This window comes from Nelumbo lutea, chromosome 5 (assembly GCF_056320005.1).
Source record: "Nelumbo lutea isolate HS-2025 chromosome 5, American lotus-T2T, whole genome shotgun sequence".
Classification (NCBI taxonomy): Eukaryota; Viridiplantae; Streptophyta; class Magnoliopsida; order Proteales; family Nelumbonaceae; genus Nelumbo; species Nelumbo lutea.
The window spans coordinates 21,786,359-21,808,443 of NC_142688.1; the positions used below are offsets into that span (position 1 = coordinate 21,786,359).

Genomic DNA, 22,085 nt, shown 5'->3' on the forward strand with positions numbered 1-22,085 from the left:
GACTTGTCGTGCAATCTCGCTGGGGGTCGGGGTGCACAATCTCGTTGCAATCTTGGATCTCGTGGACTGCATCAAGCAGCTGCATTGTTATGGGTTCGATCCGCAAATTGCAATGCAATTACAATCCCGTTTGGCACAGGATTCTCTCTCACCAAACGCTATGTAAGAAGGAAAGATAATACGATAGGATTTTTTTCCTCGAGTTTTTTTAGAATAAAAATATGTTATGGGAGGCCTTGTTCCTTTTTTTTTTCTTTGCAAAATTGTACTTGATCTGCATACACACAGGTTTTCATTAAATGATGATGGATAAGTACCTAGCTGATCCGGAGTCGCGAAACGAGCCTTCTTTTAGATTACCAAAAAATGAACATTCTTTTCTAAATTATAATATAATAAGGTTTTCTTTAAAATTTTAAAAATTCAAGAAAATGGTATTAGTTGTGAAAACCACCTTTACTGAGTACATGTGAACTGTAAAATTAAACATCTCTGGAGGAAATAGGCAAGCTCCCAATTTGACTTGATCAGCAATAAATTTTCCCCACGTGTGTGTGGGCCCGGACTGCTAGAAGATAGAGGCGGTGTTTAACATCGATGTCTGAGAAAATGGTGTCATAAAAGCACCGCATAAAAAAAAAAGTACTTTAGAAAATGACCTCTTTTTTTTACCATACCATGCCTTGAAAATCGAAAAAGTGTGATCTAAAAAAATGTCAAATTCGATACTTTTTCAGAAAACAGGTCGCAGCTGCCAAATTCAATGCTTTCTCAAAAAACATCTCTAAAGCAACAGCATCATGGCAAACACCTACATAATGGGCAAGGTGGAAACGAAACCTGAGGGGGCAAAAATAGTTGGCAGCGTTTGTGGTACAAATACAAAAAGTGGGACAGATGAAATTAAAAGACCAACTTTGTTGCTAGCCAAGGAGATCATTTGGGTTAAAATACAACCCACCATAGGGTGGATCATAGCCATCAAGATATAATCCACAAGTACAGGTCTAGACTCTAGAATCAGAATCCCCATCTAAAATTTTCCACATGGTTTCTCAGCAAGATAGTGTTTACTTGGTAATAGATTGTAACCCCATTTAGCTGGCGTATAAGAATGAACAAAATTACAATAGCACGTCCTTGACTAAAGACTATTATTAATTTGTTCCTACGAAACTTTATCTTGATTTGGAGGACTTCTTAAATTTCCTGTGACAGTACTGGGAACAGATGAGCCTGACAGCAGAGGAGCTGATGTCACCATCGTTCTCCTAATTGGTGGCTTTGAAGAAGTCATGCTCGGCAGCGGCCTTGGCATTGAGTTTGCATAGCCCATCGCAATTTTATTGTTGGGTAATGATGGCGGTATTGGTCTAGATGAGGAAGCAGGTAAACCAAGTCGGGCTGCAATTATCTGTGCCCTTTCATGGTAAAGCCTCTGCCTTGAACGGTCCATTTGTTCCCTAACCTTCATTATCACATTTTCCATCTCAGCAAAGAAAGACAACTTGGTCTCCAGCTTATGCAACTGCAGTAGAAGGAACCTCCAATGTAAAGACTACACAGTATACACATGCATGCACAGAGAGAGAGAGCAAAAAAGGATACCTGCTTTTCAACCAGCAACATAGCAAGCTGCCGGATTTGGTCTTCTTCCTGGTTTGCAAGAATCTTCGCCTTCACGACCGCAGCTGAAAGAGCAGTAATGGCAGCCCGCTTTATTTTATCTATATTATGGCCATTTTTGGATTCTGCCAAGTTACTATTCTTCTCAGCTTGACCATCTACCACTTCTGTATTAGTTTCACATGTGAGAAATCATAAGATGGATGAAAGCATAAAGAAGAAACATGATTAGAAATACTGCTTGCTGAAACATAGCCAAGGCCTTCTATGCAGCATCCAAGCTCCTAAAAATATCAAAATATGCAATTTGTAAATTTATCAACTTTCAAAACTACCTAAGCTCTATATTACAAACCTGTCTTCGCTCCAGTTTCAACCATTGAATTATTTGAAACTGGTTGCTGAGGCTCTTTTTCTTCTGCAGTAACTGAATCCAATTCCATCTCTGCAACCTTTCCCACCTCTTTACCTTGAGTGATCCCTTCTGACACTGCACCACCTGATTCATTCACCAAATTTGGTGAAACCTCTGTTGGCAAAGCTTTATGATCTGATCCTGTAACAGTGTTTGACACATCCTGCCCAGGCAAAGTGGGGTCACTCGATTCCTTTGCATTACTGGGTTCAAGTCCCTCCTCGCCCTCGGTACAAGGTTCAACCTCCTTAGTACTAGATGTGACTTCCTCTTGAGTAGTGGGTGCTACCACCTCCTGAATACCTCCATCACCTGATTCATTTGCAGCAAGTGATTTCCTCGCACTTGTACCAGAAGAAACCACATTTTCCTCTTTTGGAACTGCATCCTCAATTTTCTTGTTGATGCACTCCTTTGAGGCATCAACACCTTGTGCTGGCATGGAATTTTCTTTTATCTGCTGTTCCTCTTTCTGGTTCTGGTCCTTCTGAGCCTCTACATCAACCGTTTCTGTGGGAGCACTGCAGTTCCAAAAGAGTAGTTAGACCCAGCAATCCAATTTGCCATTAAAATAAACCATAATGGTATGTATTTTCAAGTCACACACCACTCAGGGACAGGGGGTTCCTTCTTGTCCTCAATAGGGTCTTCAAGAAGAAAGCAGTGCCTTGTAGCCAGCTGAATGCCAGGAGACTCCTCAGATATTGCCTTCAGTGAACCTCGAGCTGAAGCCACAGCAACATCAGGTTCCACCAGACCTGCTAAAAATGCTACCTGCAAAGAGAAAGAAGAGTAAGTTTAAAAGCCAAATCAAATGCATAAACAAGTCCATCAAACACATAACTTATATTCCAGGAGATGCATGGGGATGCATTCAACATACCAGTGCCATGACTGGACTCCCTGCTTCAGCAAATGAAAGTGACCCTTCAGGTCCTAGGACAGAACCAACAGCCTGGAATGCTTCCTTCAGAGCATTTATTGCACAATTAGCACTCGCTTCCACAGATACCTTTACATCACTTGCATCTTTTGGCTTTGGCACATCTGCTGGGGAAGAAAAGGGTTTATCCTCATTTGCTATATCTTTGTTCTCCTCATCTTTTGGTTTCAACGTGTCCACTGGAGAAGAAATAGGCTGCTCTTCATTGGCTGCACTTTTGCTCTCTGTTGCTTCATGGTCATCTTTTAAGGCAGATGAATCATTATTGGTCAAACCTGGATCATTGTTGCCCTGTACACTGGCATCATGTTCATCTTTACCTTCCAAAAAGGTATCCTCAATTGGCATTTGAACAAAATGCAAGATACATTGGGCTTTAGTTTTTGTGGCAACATGCTCAGCAATCTCATTCCAATTTTCTCCATAAAGCTCCAGGGCTTCAAGAAGGAGGAGGGTCTCCTGATCTGTCCAGCTTCCCCCACTTACACCAGGAGCTTCAGCAGGTTCCATGAGAATGAAATCAGCAGTGGACATACCAGAATCAAACTTACCATTATTATAGCAGTCAGGACATAAGTCGAAATCTGCCTGCATGAAACAAACATAGTCAGAGCATGAAATGATTATGTATTAAAGAGAAATGAGAATGAAAATAAAGTGTAAGATGTTTTGAAACTCTTTTATCATACTGAATTCAAGATGCAAACAGTGTTTTAAAAGGTGAACCTAGGTGCACAGGAGAGGTGCATTTCAAAGCATGCACCCTAGCACAGCCCTTTTTAAAAGGAGCTCATCTTTTTTAAATATACATTTTGCTATTCTTTTTGGAGGAGCTACATCAAGTCCCCGCATAGACTTGTTTTGGCTTGCCTCAAGAGCCTTTACAAAGATGCAGGGCCAATCTCCTAGGATTAGGATCTCAAGATGGTCGGCATCACACCAGCTACTTATCTGTCAAAAAAAAATCACACTAGCTAAGTAATACAACTAGGAGAAATCTTTTTAAATCTTTTCTATCCGGAATCATGTAAAATGTAGAAGATAAAGTTTGGCTTTGGTTGGATACATAGTGTGACTTAAGGCTCCTCAATCCCCTTCCCCTTCCCAAACATCTTTATGACAGATGAAAATGAGATAATTTTGCTTCATAGCTATGAAAGGATGGGTAATGAGATGGTATGGAGTTATGGACCCCTACGTTTCACGGTAATTTTCATGGCTGGGAGCTTTTGAAGGTAGCAAACCTGCTGTTGAAGCTTCAAAATCATCATCTGCATGCCAGAATGCCTGACAAAAGCATTTGGAAGTGGGAAAGATCAGGTCAGTTTTCTGTTAAATCTTTTGCAAGGCAGTTGACAACTATTGAAGGCAACCATTTTCCGTGCAATTTGGGACACTGGTGTCCTCTAGGGTCTCTTTTATGGCCTGAACTGCTGTATTAGAGGAAGTTCTTGCCTAAGGTACTCAAGAGAATATCAGAAATTCCACATGTTGGTTTCTGTAACCACAGCTTGGAGTTGGTGGACCATCTTTTTTAAATTATTACCTTAGCAGCGTTAAGAACTCGTCTTTCTTTCTGAAGTCTTTAAAAATCAGCTGGGTGTTCCTAGATCTGTCAAGCAGTTCCATTGCAGGACTAAACAGGAGGGGAAAGATTACTTGGAGTAGTCTAGTGTTTGATCCTCGTTGCCCTCATTATAATTAATTAAATTTCAGCACAAGGTATGGATGGGCTTGTGCTTGCCCATGCTTCAAGCCAATGGGCTTTCACGTGAAGGGCCTGTTAGAGAATAAAAACCTATTCAGGGACTTCACCTGATAGGTTAAGCTTTTAGTTGAATGATTCCTTGAGAAAGATGAAGGGATAAGAATGATTGTTGCAACTGTTTTTTCTCTTGGTTGTTGGTTGTCAAGTAGCCCAGGCCCAGGGGCATATCTTTCCAAAATTGCTTTTCTGTTGATACACAAATGATCTGAAAGTTGACTCTTTAAGAATATTTCTTGTATACTTGGAAAGTCTTTTACTTTGATTATGCAGTTCATCACTGTATAGGAGATCAGGGGATTCTTTTGTATCTCTGCTACGATTTCAGTTTTTTGACTTCATTACCTTTTCTCCAAAAGAAAGAATTTGGGGGATTCCCATTGATTCAATGCTTAGACTATGGCATGAAGTAGAAACTTTTGTTCAGGCAAAGCACCACATTCATGGGGAGTGGACTTCTCCACTATATGGCCAACTAAAACCTGATGTAGCTCAAGTATGAAGAAAGAAGAAGAAGAAATTTGCTCAAGAGAAATAGAAAAAAGAAGGAAATTGGATGGAACTTCACTAATATGAGGATAGAGTATAATGAGACAACAAGGTTGGGGACTCACTCACCCAAGAGAGGACTCTCAGAACTCTCAAAAAAAAAAATCTAGGCTTCTCAAAACAAAGGGAAGAACTTGATTGCTTCTAGCTTGAGACTACAAGGTTTTATACAAAAAACAAAAACCGGTTGTTGGAGCATTTAATAAAGCTAGTCATTAGAAACCCACTAACAAACTAGTTGTTAGAAGTAGACTAACAAACTAGTTGGATAACGGAAACCCATTTATGAGTTCAAATGTAAGCCCACTTGTCTTCTCCTTTTAAAATGATATGGTGCTTCTTAGGCTTGAACTTGGACTGTATCAATCTCCCCCTCTTGAAAAGAACTCGTCCTCGAGTTTTAACAACTTCAAAAAAATGATTTACTATCATGCCTTCACTACATTTCTTTGTTACTGATCCTTTGACAGTCACTTGATGGTGTAAACCTCCAATATGGATTGGAATTACTCCATCATGTCTCCTAACTATTGATGCATGTTTTTTGTACTTTAAACAACCCAATTCTTCCTTCAACAACCAATTTTAACCTTTGAGAAAATGGCTGCCAATAAGGGTCCTCATACACTTGCATGAAAAAGATATAGTCAAAATCTCCTACTTGATGAGTATTATCTCCATCACTTTGAAATTGATCATGAACAATAGAAGATTCCTCATAGCTAATAGACTTCATCAAACTTTAGAGGACAATCCCAGTCAACGTTATCTCCATCACTTTGAAATTGATTGCAAATAATAAAAGATTCCACATAAGTAATAAATTCTTCATCAAACTCTGGAGAACTACCCCAGTCAATGTACTCTTCTGCATTTGACATTGTTAATGAAAAAGGTCACATAAGATTGTCATTGCAATCTTCCAAAGCTTTCCCCATAGACAAGGTTGGAGTAATATAGTTATTCTTAGGAACTTATTTGGGAATCCTTCGTAACATCTCCTTCATCATGCATTATAGGTTTTTGTAACCATTCTTGAGATCATTCATTTCTTTACAAAGATGAGAATTTTGAACTAGAGCATTATGTTGATTCTTAGGTTGGCATCTTGGCATGGCATCTCACTTCTTTGAAAGACTTGGATGTGCAATCAGCTTCATCGATTTTCTTTTGTTCATAACTTTATGTAGAGAACTCCGGTTGAAGAACCATTTGTTGCATTAGAAAATAGACTCAAAGAGCTTTCTAATGATATATGGCACAACCCAATTTAATAAAAAATTCACTGCCAAAGTTGGGGTGTCATTTGACCTATTTTCTATAACTGAACACTATTTTTGGACGAGGAAAGAGAGTAGAGCAATGAAATTACAAGCTCTAACTCGACTCGCTCTAATACCAATTGATGCAGCTCCAGCATGAAGAAAGAATAAGAAATTTGCTCAAAAGAAATAGAAAAAATAGAAAAAAATAAGGAAATTGGATGGAATTTCAATAATATGAGATGGACTGCAAAGAGGCAACAAGGTTGGGGACTCACTCACCCAGTGATTTAAAAGGTGCGCCTGGGCGCACAGGCGAGGCACATTTTAGGGTAGGCGCCTCGCCCAAGTCGTAGGCGCAGCCCTTTCAAAAGGCACATGCCTAGTGCACCTTGCGCCTCAGCCCAGGCATGCGCCTTTTGAAAGTTTGACACTTTTTTGGTAATGTTGTTCATTCATTCATCCTACTAAAATATTTCTTAAAAAGAAATTAAAATTATAAAGTCATTATTTTTTGTGTGAGAAATAAAATTTTAAGACCCTAACATGGACTTGTTTGGGCTTGCCTCAGGGGGCACGGCACAAAAGCAGCTTGTAGAATCAGGAATGTAATATGTTTTACATCACATTAGCTACTTTAAGTAATGCAATTGAGGAAAAATAGAGATTGTGGGTTTTACATGCTTGAAAATGTATTATATGTTTGATTTTATTTTTAAATTCACATTTGAATATGCTTTACATGTTATGTTTATGTATTTTAATTTTAGATAATAGGTTTTTTAAAACATTTATTTTAAAATTTAAAGCTTATATTTTTTTATTAATATTATGTTTAATATTTTTTTATTTTTTTGCATTGTTTTGAATTTTTTTGGTTTTTTTTTATTTTTTAGCATTTTTTTTGCGCCTTGCTTAAAAAAAGGCACGTGCTTCGCCTTGCGCTTTTAAAGCACTACACTCACCCAAGAGATGACTCTCTCAACTCTCAAAAGAAAACTCTAGGCTTCTCAAAACAAAGGGAAAAACTTGATTGCCTCTAACTTGATATTAAAAAGCTTTATGTAGAGAACAAAAACTAGTTGTTGGAGCAAAGCATTAAATGAAAAAACTAGCAATTGGAGCATTTAATGAAACTAGTTGTTGGAAACTCACTAACAAATTAGCTGTTAGAAGTCCACTAACAAACTAGCTAGATATTTGAAAGCCATTAATGAGTTCAAATGCAGGCCCACTTGTCTTCTCCTTTTAAAATGATATGGTGCTTCTTGGGGCACGAATTGGAACTGCAACAATCCAATTTGGATGGCTACTATTTAGGTAACCATGAACCATCAAGCACTAATGGAGCTTTCAGGAACCATCAGGGAGATGCAATTGCATTTATTCTAGCAATATCAGAGAGGCAAGTGCCATAGAGGCAGAGGTTTTATTCTTGTTATAAAGTTTGAGACTAGTAGGAGACCTCGCAGTGCTTATAATGTGAATAAGATCACTTGCAAATGGCTTGGGCACTCTGAAACCATGTAAGGAAGGTAATAACATTGGCTGCTAGAGTAAACAGCTTGTTCAAGGTTGATAAAAAAACGAAAGAAAAAAACAGCTTGTTCATGGATTCCTAGATCAATGAATCCATTACTGAATGCCCTTGCTAAGGGAGTTGGAAGATATACTCTAGTGGGATTTGGAGTCAACTTAGTCATAAAAAAAAAAAAAATGTTTTTTACTTGGTCAGCCTGTGGTTGTAATTTCTGTTTTTTTGGTCTTCCTCTTATGTCTAATGGTGGAAGATCTTTTGTATTTACAACTCCTCTCTTTAATAAGATGTTTTGATCTTGTTAACAATGAAAAAGAAATCTGTATTAGAAGTCTTCTAACTTTTCAAAAGGATTTGTAAGAAAACTTTTACCACTTTTTATTCCTTGTTCATGTGATGATTCACCTATACATTTAAAAAGAAGGCCATTAATCAATGTTGGTCCCAACTATCTAGGATCTTCGAAGGGGTAGACTGGATGCAAACCTAACCCTTGCCATTTTTTATACAAAGTGGCTGTTATCAAACTTGAACCCACATTCTCACACTTGTCAGCCTGATATTTTACCATTAGACCAAACAACAACAACAACTTTATTCATCTATACATTCTTATATAAAATTAAAATCATTTTTCTACAAACAACTTCTACTTTCTCATTTTAGCTCATTTTTCTTCAAATAATAAGATCTAATGATGCTTACGTCTCATGCATTAGAAGATCCCAGTGCATTGCCTCATGCCTTGGCACCTCTACATTTAAAACATTGGAGTGATGACAAAAACAAAACATGGACAGATGCAATATTGGTTCTAGATAGCAGTATATGTTGGATACACCAAATTGATTATATACCAGATACAGAAAATGGAACTTAGAAGTTAGAAATAAGGGTCTGTTTGATTGTTGAGAAAGAGATGAGAAAAAGGAATATTCCCAAATGATTCTCTCTTCCTTGTGTTTGTTTACTAGTAAACAGTGTTTTGGGATGAGAAACTAGAGGGATGCGGGATCCCAAAATTTAGTGAGCGGGATCACACCATTTTGGTGCGACCCCGGTGAGAAAAGGAAAGGCTAAGAAAATCTATCGGGTTTGTCAGAGCAAGAAGTCGACGAGCTCGTCTCCCCTTCGAAGCCGTTGTTCCAACGGCCATATCTCCGGTAGCTTCTCCGGCCATCTCTGTGGAAGGTAACACAAGATCCATGAATCCCTCTCTCTAGCGGTCCTGTTCTACCCTTTTTTTGTTGTTTTTCGTTCCATGGTTCTTGTTCAACCTCGAGTAGAACGTGAAGGCACACAACTCCAATTTCAGCTAGGTTTCAATCACTTCGAGTTTGACTTGAACCCAAAAGATCAGAAATCATTTCCTCCATCAAACTTCTACTATTCACCTACTATTCTCTTTACTTTGTTCTAACGGTTTTATTCAGTTTGATGATACAGAGGTTAGGCTCTCTCTGTTTTTCTCTCTATTATTTTATTGGTTAGTTGTTGTAGGGTTTTATCATTATTTTCTATAGGGTTTTCTCTTTCTTCTAACATTAGGTTTTGTAAATTTGTGGTAGCCGATCAAGATAGACAAGGGGCTATAAGATAAAACAGTGATTTGAAGATAAACCTCCAGTCAGAGTCGTCGCAGTGGTGATTTGAGGTAAGATTTCTGCATTCAAAATGTTTATGTCTCTCTTTCTTTATTTTGCTGGAAAGTTTCGAGCAAGCTAGTAATGAATTCCATGACAGAGAGGTGATTATAGTCAATGTAACCATCAATCGAAGTTGGTGTTGTCGAATTACACTTTTATTTCTGTTGTTGAAGATAAGCATTCACGAAGATGGTTTATCTATTCAATAACACTATTGTTAGTCCCTTCCTATTGTTTTTATGAGTATGGTTTTTATTTGTTAGCGCACAGCCTGCTAGTAAGCTTCTTTTTTCTCGGAGAATATAGAAAAGCCAAGCATGTTCCATTTGATACCTGAAACAATCCAATCCATTATCTATAAATTGGTTGTACATTAACTACTAGGTAATAATTAATGATTAAATACTGTTAAAGTATGTCCTTTAAAAAAAAAAAAAAAAAGATTGTCAAAGTATGTCTCCTAGAAAAACATTGTCCATATGAACTGTGATTACTACTTGTCAATTACTACCATGATATCCAACAGGAGTCATGATATAACATATACCACGTTGGCCATGATATCTAGTTGGAAACCATTCATTCCAAATATGACGGAGCAAGGGAATTTGGATTGGTTTTTTAATGGATTGGAGTCACTGGACTGGGATATAATTAAACTAATCCAACTACAAAAATATTTTTTTTTTACTTTCAATCTATTAAATCTATAATGGATATCTGCATCCGAGGTTACTAGTAATGAGTTGGATTGGAATGGATTAAAATCCAATCCACTGACATCCTTAATGTTGACTATATTTTCTGTTAAACAAATTAAAGTTGAAAGAGCAGCATGCGGGAAAAAAAAAAAAAAAGCAAGAAAATGAAAAATCATCATTGTTCAAAGAGGAAAAAGGAAAAAGAATATATATAAAGAAGCTGATGCAGGTTCTGTAACTTTCTTAGTGTCTTGCAGAAAGGGAAAAGAATTCATCTTTTATAAAGCCAAGGCAACCCTGGAAAGTGGTCTGGGTCAAGCCATACTTAGTGGGATAAAGTCATAAAGATGTGAACTTATATTGTCTTTAGGTGAACATATTAATCATTTTATTCTTAAACTTATTTTATCCAATGCTTCTGTGGTTATGGTTTGTTAAAGTTATTAGTATTCAGTATCACATTTTCATCTTTTCTGCATTATAGTCTTTTTGTTGGTGAGTAATCATGGTTTCCTTTGTTTTCTTGGGCACTAGCAAGTGTTCATGTGCTTTGCATGCGGCAATTTTTTATGATGATGATAGCAAATGATATGTTTCTAAAATTTTCTACATTTTTTTATATTTTTGTCTATAAAAGTTACTTATTTGTTACACTTGTTTTTGTTTTATATGGTGAATATATGATATTAGAGATGTGTCCAAATGTTTTCTACAAATTATTTTGTATTTCTTATACTTTTGTGTGTTTTATTATTTCCTTTCTTTTAGAACACTAGAAAGAAGGGAGTGGAGTTATAATCTTTGTTTGAGGGTGTACTCTTCATATTCATACTTTCATATGCCAAAAATATTGATAATTGTTTATTTTTAGATATAATTTTTTTTCCTGAAAGGAAGTGATATAGGAGCTGACATGTCAGATCTAAGATTTTCTAAATATATATTGATGAGTAGTGTGATTATTGTTGTAAAATTTTGAAGCTTTTTTTGAGTCATTAGTTTTCCTAACTGGTATTTGAGTCATTAAAGAGAGTATTTACTTTTCCAGCATGTAAATTATATAGGCATTCTAGAATGAATTCCCCAATTTATTTATTTATTTATTTGTTTGTTTATTTATTTTCTATGAATAGATGGAACAAAATTTGCTTTATGCAATTGTTGGGGCTGCAGCTGCTACGGTCGCAGTTACATTTTCATTGTTGCAAGAATATGTGGATTATATTGATAGGGAACCATTTGTGAACCGGGATTTTGAACAAAAGGATTTATTTGATAGATTATATGAACAAAAAGAAATAGATTGTTGTAACCAATTGAGAATGGGGAAAGCAGCCTTTGCAAGGCTATGCAAGATTATTCGCGAGACAGGAAGAATACATGATACAATGAGGTGCATGATAGAAGAACAAGTGGCACGCTTCCTACACATATTGGCACACAACGTTAGGAATAGAACAATGGGTTTTCATTTCAGTCGGTCTGGTGAGACTGTGATCCGTCATTTCAACAACGTATTGAATGCTTTATTGAGCTTGGAGGATAGGTACTTGATTCAACCAAGTAGTACTGAAACACCTCCAGAAATTAGAAACCGACACGATTTTTTGCCATATTTCAAGGTAATTAAGTGATAACTCTTCTTTATGGCATATACACCCAAAAAAATGAATAATAAAAAACTTAAATCTACTGACAGGATTGTGTTGGGGCAATCGATGGATCACACCTCCCTGTGAAAGTCCCTTCTACTGATGTTGCTAGGTTTCGAGGTCGTAAATCTTATCCCACATAAAACATCCTTGATGCATGCACTTTCAATTTGTTGTTCACATATGTATTACCTGGTTGGGAGGGTGCCGCATCGGATTCTCACATGCTTAACAATGCTCTGAGGAAAGAGCATAAATTAGAGGTCCCTCAATGTAGTAATAAACTCTCACAAGAGACATTTTTATTTAATAGGTAAGTATGTACGTGTTTTCTAACTTTTTTTATTTTAAATTAAATAGGTAAATATTATCTTGTAGACGCAAGATTTTCATTAAAAATGGGGTTCATTACACCATATCGAAACACACAATGCCATCTAAAGGAATGGGGTGCACATCAACCTGAGAACCCAAAAGAACTGTTCAACCTTCGACACTCATCACTTAGAAATGCCGTTGAACGGATTTTTGGGGTATTGAATAAATGCTTTCCAATATTGATATCTCAGCAACATTACCCTTTTAAGTCACAGGTGAAGATTGTGTCTGCATGCTGCATCTTACACAACCATGTCATGGGTGTGGATCCGTATGATTTCATCATGCGTCAGTATAATCGAGAATCAGTTGATACTGAGGATGATGCAGGAATTGATGATTTAAATGATGATAGAGCAGACAATACACAAATCTCCCAACTATCTCAACAAGCTAGTAGAAATGAACAATCAAGAGAAGGAATTCGTCTCAGAGAAGAAATAGCTACCCAAATGTGGGTTGATTATGTCTTGTATCGATCTAGGGCTCGACATTAATTTCTTCCCGCTGTTTAACTCTTTCTTTCTAATATAACTTTTGTTGTATAACTTTTTTTCTGTGTGCACTCACTTCTTTAGCTGATTATGATGTTTGATTTTATTAATTGCCTATTGCTATTTATACAAAAATACCTTGTATTAATTGGTGTTATAGATATATATTGTTGATTTGCATTGTTCATTTGATTGGCATGAAACAGAAATGGACTCTTCTAGCTCTCAGCCTGAAAACAAGACTGGAAAAACAAAAATGAATTGGACACAGAACATGGATAATTTACTCATTGCCACACTTGCTGAACAGGTCAACCTTGGAAACAAGGTTGACAAAAGTTTCAAATCACCGGCTTACACTGCAGCGGCACGTGCTATTAGCACCAAGTTTTCAGTTGAATGTGCTCAAGGACACATGCGAAATAGGCTGAAAGCAATCAAACGGAATTTTGTAATATTAAAAAACCTTTTAAATCAAAGTGGCTTTGCGTGGAATGATTCAACCAAGACAATAGATACAACACCTGATGTTTGGGCTACATATATTGAGGTAAAATAGATTAACAACACTTATACTTTAAACACTTTGTTTACAAATTATATGAAATATGACTTATTAGTACGAAATGTGACTTATTATGGAACTCCCATGGTAAATGAGCAGGCACATCCAGAGGCAAAGCAGTTTAGACGAAAAAGCATTCCAAACTATGACCAATTGGCATTGGTATGTGGAAATGATCAAGTGACTGGAAATTGTGCCTTTACAGTCAATGAGCTAAATAAGCAAGATGCAATTTCTGCAACTGCCACTAGTGCAACACCGAATGTTGAGCATGTGTTTGATGACATTGATGAGGCTGAGAATTATGGAGATCCTAACCTTCAAGCAAAGCCAGTGGAGGGAAGTAGTTTTGCAGAATGAAGAGTTTTAGAAAAACGGAAGTCATATGCTGCAATTGTTGTTGAACAAGTGCAAGACATTGCTACACATCTCGGGAAACTTGCATCTGCAGTTGAGAGAGGATTTGGTTTATTTAGCAAGGAAAAGGTGTAGGCCGATGTTATGAGCCTAGAAAGATGTTCGGTGGTATTTTTTATGAAAGCATATGACTTCTTAATTGAGTCTGAAAGTTGAGTTATGACATTTTACGGAGTGAAACCAAATTTGAGGAAGGCATGGCTTCAAGTGAAGTTAGGGCCTCCATATTGAAGGAATGGATAAAAGACTTAAACTATTATAACACACATTTATTAACAAATTAGGTACTAATTATATATGACAAAAACTTGTTTTGATGGTTGAGCCTTTGCGTCCATTTTGTATATTTTTCGAGGATGCATTGGCAATTTGATTGTTGTCCCTTTTTTTTTGTGATGGTCAATCTACTTGTATTAGGTGGAATGAATGGTTATATTTTACCACAAATGGATTTATTGGTATATGGATGATTATGACTACATGGAATGAATAGATTGAACTATTAGCATTGATGAACTAATTACATGTTAAAGACAAATTCAAATGATTTATTATGTATGACTTTTTGAATGAAATATGTTATTGAATGCAACTTCTTTTATGTACCAACAGAAAATAATAGAGCAATTTTAGTTCCTAGTAGTTTCTTTTATGAATGCATACACAGGTTTTTTATGGATGAGTACATTGAGTAGACCTATGAACAAATTCTATGATGAATGAGAAGGTCCAAATAATTAAGCATTTCTTACTCTTTTTAAGTAAAATTTTTGAATGAGCAAGTTTAATAACACTATCATGCCACGTGGCAAGTTCAATCATATGTGTCATACATTTGGGGGGTGCAAGTTGTCATAAAAGTAAATTACATGCATTTTTTTAGTTGAGAAAAATTTTCTCAACAAACAAACACTAGAAAGTGGATTTTCTCACAAAAAATTTCTCAGCAAACAAACACATCAAAATAAATTTTCCATTTCTCATCCCAACATTTCTCATCCCATCCTTTCTCAGTCCAATTTTCTCAGCAATCAAACAGACCCTAAAAGAAGGACCAGGGGAAAAAGGGCCTAGGGATGGCTAGAATTGTATCAAATGATACATGAAGTACCCACTATCATATGATAAAATGAAGACTACCTCTAGGATCCAGTACCTTACTAGGAATATCGAGAAATGCAAAGGTAACCTAACACGTGGAGCGACAAGTTCACAAAACCATAAAACTTTCTTGTGGCCTCTAAAAAAACCCAAACATGATATAGGTCAAAGAATAAAGTCGATAAACCAAATAACCCAGTAAGTGCATGCCTGGGTGATATGGTTTTCATGAGCTCACATAGTCACAATAATTTCTTGCAACCATCCAATAAAATGCAAATATGCTGCTATCAATCAAATGAAAAACAAAATAACCCAGCAAAGGCATGACTGCTATTGCTATACCAAATGATACAAGAACAATCCACTGTCATATAAAATAGAGACTACTTCTAGGATATATACCTAGCTATGACAATCAGGTAATGCGAAGGCAGCTTAACATGTAAAGTGATGCCTAGACAATAAGGTACTCATGGAGGGTCACCTCACTTAATCGCCAAGATATTTTTTACACAGTGCTGTTGGATACTCTTCTATTCTTAATTTTTTGGGATTATAATAATAAAGCAGACATTATTAAAATAAATTATTCAGTTTGAGTTAAAATACTAAGTTCTTTTTACTATTTTTCTTATTTGTTAGGGTTCAATGAAGATGTATACTATTTTGAACCCTTATAGACTTCAAAACCTGAACCAATAAACATGGAAGAACTCAAATTTTTTTCCAAACACATATTGATTTTCTTCTCCTTCTTTTCCTAGGACAAAAATAGAGGCTCAAGCCATCTATTTTTTGAAATTTCTTTTCATTCTTCAATTTTTTTCATGAATATGTTGATTTCATATGTTTTAAATGAAGTTTATACATTGTCATAAAGATTATAGACAATAATAATGAAAGATAGTTGCTGCTTGCTATGGAACCTAGGGAGTTACTATAAAATTCATGATTTTTATTCCAAAAAAAAATCCCATTGCCTAGGTGACTAGGCGACAAGGTGCCTCCCATCGCCTAGCCTTGCCTCAGCATCTTGAAAACTATGACTAAAACTTGCATCACGGCCAAGCCTTGGACTGTTGACTTTTGAATGACCCAAGACAGTTCTACGATTTTAATTTCTAGAATCTTGGCAAACTTGGATTTAAAGGGACATATCTTGAGAACTCCATGGAATAATCCATTCATATATTTCAACATTCCTTTTTTTCCCACATCAAAGTGTCTTCTTATTAAACCAAAACCATTCTGTATTAAACACACAAAAACAAGCTTATTAAGAGAGAGATTTAGAGTGTATATGAGGCTATGGTTTTAAAACTACAATTTTTTTGGAAAGAAGAGACTTAAAAACCACAATGAAATGAGGTCAACCCATCCTCCATCATTAGAAGGCTAAAAGGCCCCAGAATTGACAAGATGCTGTTCTAACCTCTAGGGGCACACCATTTGCAATACGGTGCATATAGAAGCCTAATATGCTGACAAAAATATATATATATATAACAAAAAAACAAAGGAAAAGAACTGTTAATATATTAGTCCACTATCCAAGCATTAAAAAATGCAGAGAATAAAGCAGCAATGAAAAAACTACACAATCAGACATAAGGTGCATAACTAATAGGAATTATCATTCTTGGAATTTTAGGAGTCCATCCATAAGAGCAGGGCCAAGTAATTAGAACATATAAATACCAGAAACTTTGGTTTATATATCTTATGTGCACCTTGTGTACGTGGTGTTCATTACTACATTCATATCTCCTGATGACTTTTTTGGTAAATATCTCCAGCTAACATAATGGTGGTATTTCTTTTATCCAGTTTAAGGTTGATATTTTATATCTATAATTTGCATTTCGAGTACAGAAACATCAATTATCAGGAAATAAGCCAACCTGCTTTTGGCAATGGTAACGCTTGCGAGAGCAATCAGCCGAGCAAGAGTTGCAATGGTAATCTACTGCAGGCCCCTCTGGCGTCACTAGGTCATCAGCAATGGCAGACTCTGGAAAGAACCGAGGTGGCATGGATGGTGTGGACAAATCTGTCCTAGGACCGACTGGTGGACAGAACTGAACTGTTTCAAACCGATACAGTTTCTCAATCAAAGAAGCTGTCTTCACAGCTCCATCTGCCTCGACATTGGCCATAACAGAATCTGTTGGCGGGAATGGATGAAAATTAATCAAGCCCCAATGATCCAAGAATTCCAGGACTTCTTGCCTTGCATCCAACTCTCCCACAGAAAGGTCCGATAGATCTTTCAATTCAACATGTGTCTTCGGGTCTGTGTGAAATTTCTTCATTATCCAATTTCGTATTTCCATGTATATATCAGGTGTCCGCTTCTCAGACTTCCCATTGAAGAAAGAAGCCATGGCACGCTCCTCAAGAGGATGAATTTTGTTCCATGAAAACCAAGCTATGAATGAAGAGAAAAGAATAATTAATAACAACGAAAATAAGCTGCTTTATGACTCTAACCATAAAGCAAAAATATACTTTCAACTAAAATCAATGTTAGAAAAGCTGGATTTTAGATGGTTTCCGGGTTCTCGAAACGAAAACCTAAATTCAGAACTTGTTTTACCGATCGAGTTAATGAGAGGGGAATGGCTTGATCTAAGGCTTTGCAACTCACCCGCATGCGTGGGAATGACATGAGCATTAGCATCGCGGGATTTGACAGCTTCCAACTCGGCATCGAGGAGCGGCTCTAACGCCTGCCAGGATTCGTTGGGCGCATTCGATTCTTCTGCAGGAGCAACTACTTCTCCAGCTGCAGACGATGGGGCAAGTGGTACATCCTCTGTGAGTTTCTCTGGAATGGCAGTAGTTGCAGCAGAAGCGGCGGCGGCGGCGGCGGCGAGCTTGTTTGGAGTTTGCCGCGCACGGGTGCAGGGGCCGTTGTGGATTGGAGGAAGGGGAACGAAGGGTTTCTCCTTGGCTAAACGCTTCGAAGGCGTAGATGAGAGGCCGGATGTGTTGAGGCTGTTGGCTTTTCTTTTCGGGGCACCTGCCCTTCTTCTAGGGGCTTGTTCTACGGCCACCACTTCTGGTGTTTTAGTTGATGCCGTGATGCTGGAGGTGGTGGTGGATGCATTTGCTGCTGGTGCTCCTCCCTCGCGAATTTTCTCCTCCATTACTTCAAGGGGAATTACGATCTTCTTCCTTAAAGAAACACCCCATTTCTTCAGCTACAACCTTTTTCATCCATCTACTCGCAGTTTCGCGCAGCGCACCTCTCTCTCTCTCTCTCCTCTCTCTCCCTCTCTCTCAATTCGCCTAAAAACAAGAGAAATATGTGTTAGTTTCTATTTCCTTACGCTGATCATCCAGGATAATACTCTGGAATTCCTGGATTCTCACATGTGCAACTTCTGATCTTGACCTAGAACATCGAAATTGAGAGTTATACGAACCGATCAGAATTCATAATCAGATGCGAAACTCCCTTGCACAATTACTACAACGCTCCACTTATTAAAGATGTTATTAAAATTCTCCCTGGTAACCTGGTTAATTTCCCTACCCGCCCTTCAGATTAAAGGTAAAATATAAAAACCTCCTATAAGGCTTCTAATAATCATAAGACATCCGTAAGGCTTATGATAACATCAAAATTTCCCCTAACATTTCACTTTAATAAAAGCCTCTCCTGTAATTTTGTAATTTTGAAAAATCCTGCAGTTACCTCCCTTTGGTCATTGTTACGGTGGTGGATATTTAGAATTTACTAAATTACCTTTACTAATTGTAGGTAGACCAATTCATGGGTGGGGTAGCTCTATGGCTAGTCTATTCTAGTTCATTATTTTTTAAGATTGGACAAAACTTCAGGCCCACAAGTTCAATCTTTCTCAAATAAACCCGGCTCTATGCTATTAAATATAATAAAAAACATATAATATATTAGTTTATTAAATTATTAATAAATACCAAATTATAATTCAGAAAATAAAAATTAGTTTATTAATTTATTAAATTATTATCAAATTAATATAATATTAATTTATTAAATTACATTGTAAATAGGGCTTTTAATGTAAAAATTGGGTTTCAAGCTCAAGATTCAGGCTTTATTTGGTCAAGCATGGACTTAGGATAAAGGCTTGATGGTCGGGTTGGGCTTGAGCTTGAACCTTTTTTTTTTTTTTTTTTGATAAATAGGCAAAACCCGACCCAGCATAACCAAATTTAGGGCATGTTATGGCATATTTTTGTGTAATTCAAAATGTTAGATTTACCCGTCTTGACTTCACTCTAGCTGATGAATTTACATAGTAAGATTACTTTACTCTTTTCAATTTGAATTGATAGGCATACGGGTAAAATGGATACTTTTAGAGAAAAAATAAATAAATAGTTCATTAGCCAACATCCCATCTAGTCATCTAGTCATCAACTCATTAATTAGTTGGGATTGTATCTTTATTTATAATCTCATGTACCTAAAGGGCGCTAACTAGCTTGTCGCCTTGTTGGTAGTCTTTTACTAACGAGTCCATGAGCCAAGAAAAATAAAAAATGCCTAATATTTACCAAACTAAAAAACACATAAATCAACACAAACTCGATAGCCGAACCTTGAATTTCAAACATGTCATCAAATAGTGGTTTTCTAAAGTCAAAACATGATGTTTTATTTATAAACTGAATATCACATGTCAATGTTTTTAAATTGTTGTTGACTCAAACAGTCATACCAGTCGACCCATCACTTGAAAGGAAGAAGGCCGGGCCATTTCAATTATGAATGAAAGTTTGTATGTGCGTGTGTATGCATGTATATATGGTATTTTTAGAACATTTCATTTAGAGTTCATTCGGTTAAGGATAAGAATTAGAATCATAATGTTTATACCCCTCACATGTTTGTAGGCCTGGCAATGATACCAGAAAATCCAAGGCCTGATCCAACATTTGATTCGATTATCTCATGTTCAAATGATATGTTTAGGTGGTCGGTTAGATCTGATTTTTGGAACCCACGCCGAATTATTAAATCCGGTTGAATTTGGATTTGATTTCTTATGGTCCGATTATATTATCATATTTTTTGGCTTTAATATAAGAATTTTATATAATTATACTCAATATTATATATATTTATATTATATGAATTTAAATATAATAAATTCAGTATGTTATATTTATATTAGTTCATTATATATAAAAGTTGAAAAGTAATTAACTTGTTTTTTGTATTTTAAAAGATCAAAGTTGAGCCAAATTAAATCTGTATCCAACATGAGTCTGATGGGATTCGAGTGTAGATTTTCAATCATCAAAACGGATTTGGGTTTTGTTGAATCTGATCCAATTACATCCTACCTGTTTTGGTTCAAACTGAAACTGGATCAAAATCAATATTGTCTTGAATAGATTCTCATTTCTAATGGATGGAGATGGATAGAGAAGGAATGAACCTTCCCTCGAACGAGGGAATGCCATTCCGCCAAGAATGGGAATGGGATTCTAACTCCATCTAATCAAATAGTTAGAATTGAGGTGAACCATTCTTATTCCAATTCCAGAGCCATATTCCTGCAAATTAAACCAACATACCCTTAATCTATCATCTCTCTAGGTGTGCATCCCCAATAAATAATATATTTACATACATTTTAATTTGAATGTTTTATGAAATGTTGGCATGCATACATATGAATTATTGGACTTTTATAAATCGGTGGGCATTTGGGTCCAATGTAAGTTTAGTTTCATGTGTTTTCATTTTCTTCTACATATTAGCATCGTATTAGTATATATTACAATACATTTAATCCCAAGTATACCATGGGGATGTTGGATAACATGATTCATTTTGTTTTTTGAAATAAAAATAAATGCCATGCCAACAAAATCATATTGTATTTACTATTGTGGAAATTGCTTTTATTTTTTAAAACATAACCATGTTCCCCCTATAATATTTAATACATATTTTTCTTGTAAAATATATGCTATATAAAGCATATTCATGCATTAGTTTTGGTATAAGTAATAAAACTAAAATTTGATTATACAATGTTAACTTATATATTTATATTTTATTTACACAGTTACCCTCACATTAGTAAGTATAATAATTATGATTATTGTATGTACATGTTCATTGTTGATATAGGAACAAGATTCCCTCATGTTAATCGTCTTCATATTTTTTGATACTGATAAAATTCTAGTACATTTTTGAATGTCCAACAGATTTTACTTTTATTACTTGCCTTTCTACCTTTGGGTATGGTTATAGTAATCACTACTACTTTGTTGTGGGCTCATATAAAATGGGACAGAGATAATTTAAAATTTGACTTTTATTGGATTTAGACATACCTATAAACGTTAAGTTTGGCGGAAGACTATTCTATCATTTATTGTTTTTCATTTTGTTCAAAGAGAACCAAAAAGACAAAAAAATAAAAGTTTAAACTAAAAAAAAATGTCGATTATGTCTAACCATCAAATATGCATAATAGTAGAGAGAGTTTATTGTTTATTGAATCCTTTTCATTAACCGTTTCAAATGTAGTTTTGAGTTCGGACGTTGGAACGGGCCCCATTGAAAAATGGGTCATTGTTTCATAGACCTTTGAGAAGTCATAGTGCAACTCCATTTTCTCTTTATATCATCACTTGAATATAAGTCTAAAAACTTAAACGGATCAACAAAGATCCGAAGTCCAAATCATCCACAAAATCCTTTTAAGATCAACATTAAAAGCAGTTGCATCCAGTGCCTTGAGAAAACATGATTCATTTAGGAGTAAACACATGAACAAATTGTGTTATACAAAATACCCTATGTTGTAGTATTTTTTTCTTCTTTCTCAATACATGTCTACAAGGTAAAAATAATGATTACATAGCATTTTATACTATCACCATTTCAAGTTGGAATTGTGACATGTAATGCCACGAGTCATTGTGATGTCAATGGTAGAAAATGTTGTTTGGTTAATGCTATTTTTGAACTAGAACATTGATAAAAATGGTATTCAATTGAAGTCCAATGGGGCCAG

At 36.0% G+C, this 22,085-nt stretch overlaps 1 protein-coding gene across 2 annotated transcripts; it reads right to left on the reverse strand.

Moving 5' to 3' along the window:
- Nucleotides 1–898: 898 nt before the first annotated feature.
- CHB3 (DNA-binding family protein) lies at nt 899–18,699 on the reverse strand. Of its 2 annotated transcripts, none has more exons than XM_088946245.1 (7): nt 17,702–18,699; nt 16,956–17,482; nt 2,925–3,572; nt 2,649–2,815; nt 1,982–2,562; nt 1,609–1,793; nt 899–1,468 (listed from the first exon to the last, which is right to left on the reverse strand). In XM_088946245.1, the coding sequence occupies exons 1-7, from the start codon at nt 18,201–18,203 to the stop codon at nt 1,169–1,171; spliced, it is 2,910 nt and encodes a 969-aa protein (XP_088802371.1). In that variant the 5' UTR covers nt 18,204–18,699; the 3' UTR covers nt 899–1,168. The 2 variants fall into 2 exon arrangements, with proteins under 2 accessions (XP_088802371.1, XP_088802370.1); XM_088946244.1 differs by having other exon boundaries at nt 899–1,528.
- Nucleotides 18,700–22,085: the final 3,386 nt, after the last annotated feature.

What these genes read in the sequence shown, in the direction of transcription:
- CHB3 (XM_088946244.1), bottom strand. Translation starts at nt 18,203, where the DNA reads ATGGAGGAGAAAATTCGCGAGGGAGGAGCACCAGCAGCAAATGCATCC. An exon ending in GTTACCATTGCCAAAAGCAG is followed by an intron (nt 3,573 to 16,955) that starts GTTGGCTTATTT and finishes TGTTTCATGCAG; the next exon opens with GCAGATTTCGACTTATGTCC. An exon ending in TGTTGCTGGTTGAAAAGCAG is followed by an intron (nt 1,529 to 1,608) that starts GTATCCTTTTTT and finishes CTTCTACTGCAG; the next exon opens with TTGCATAAGCTGGAGACCAA.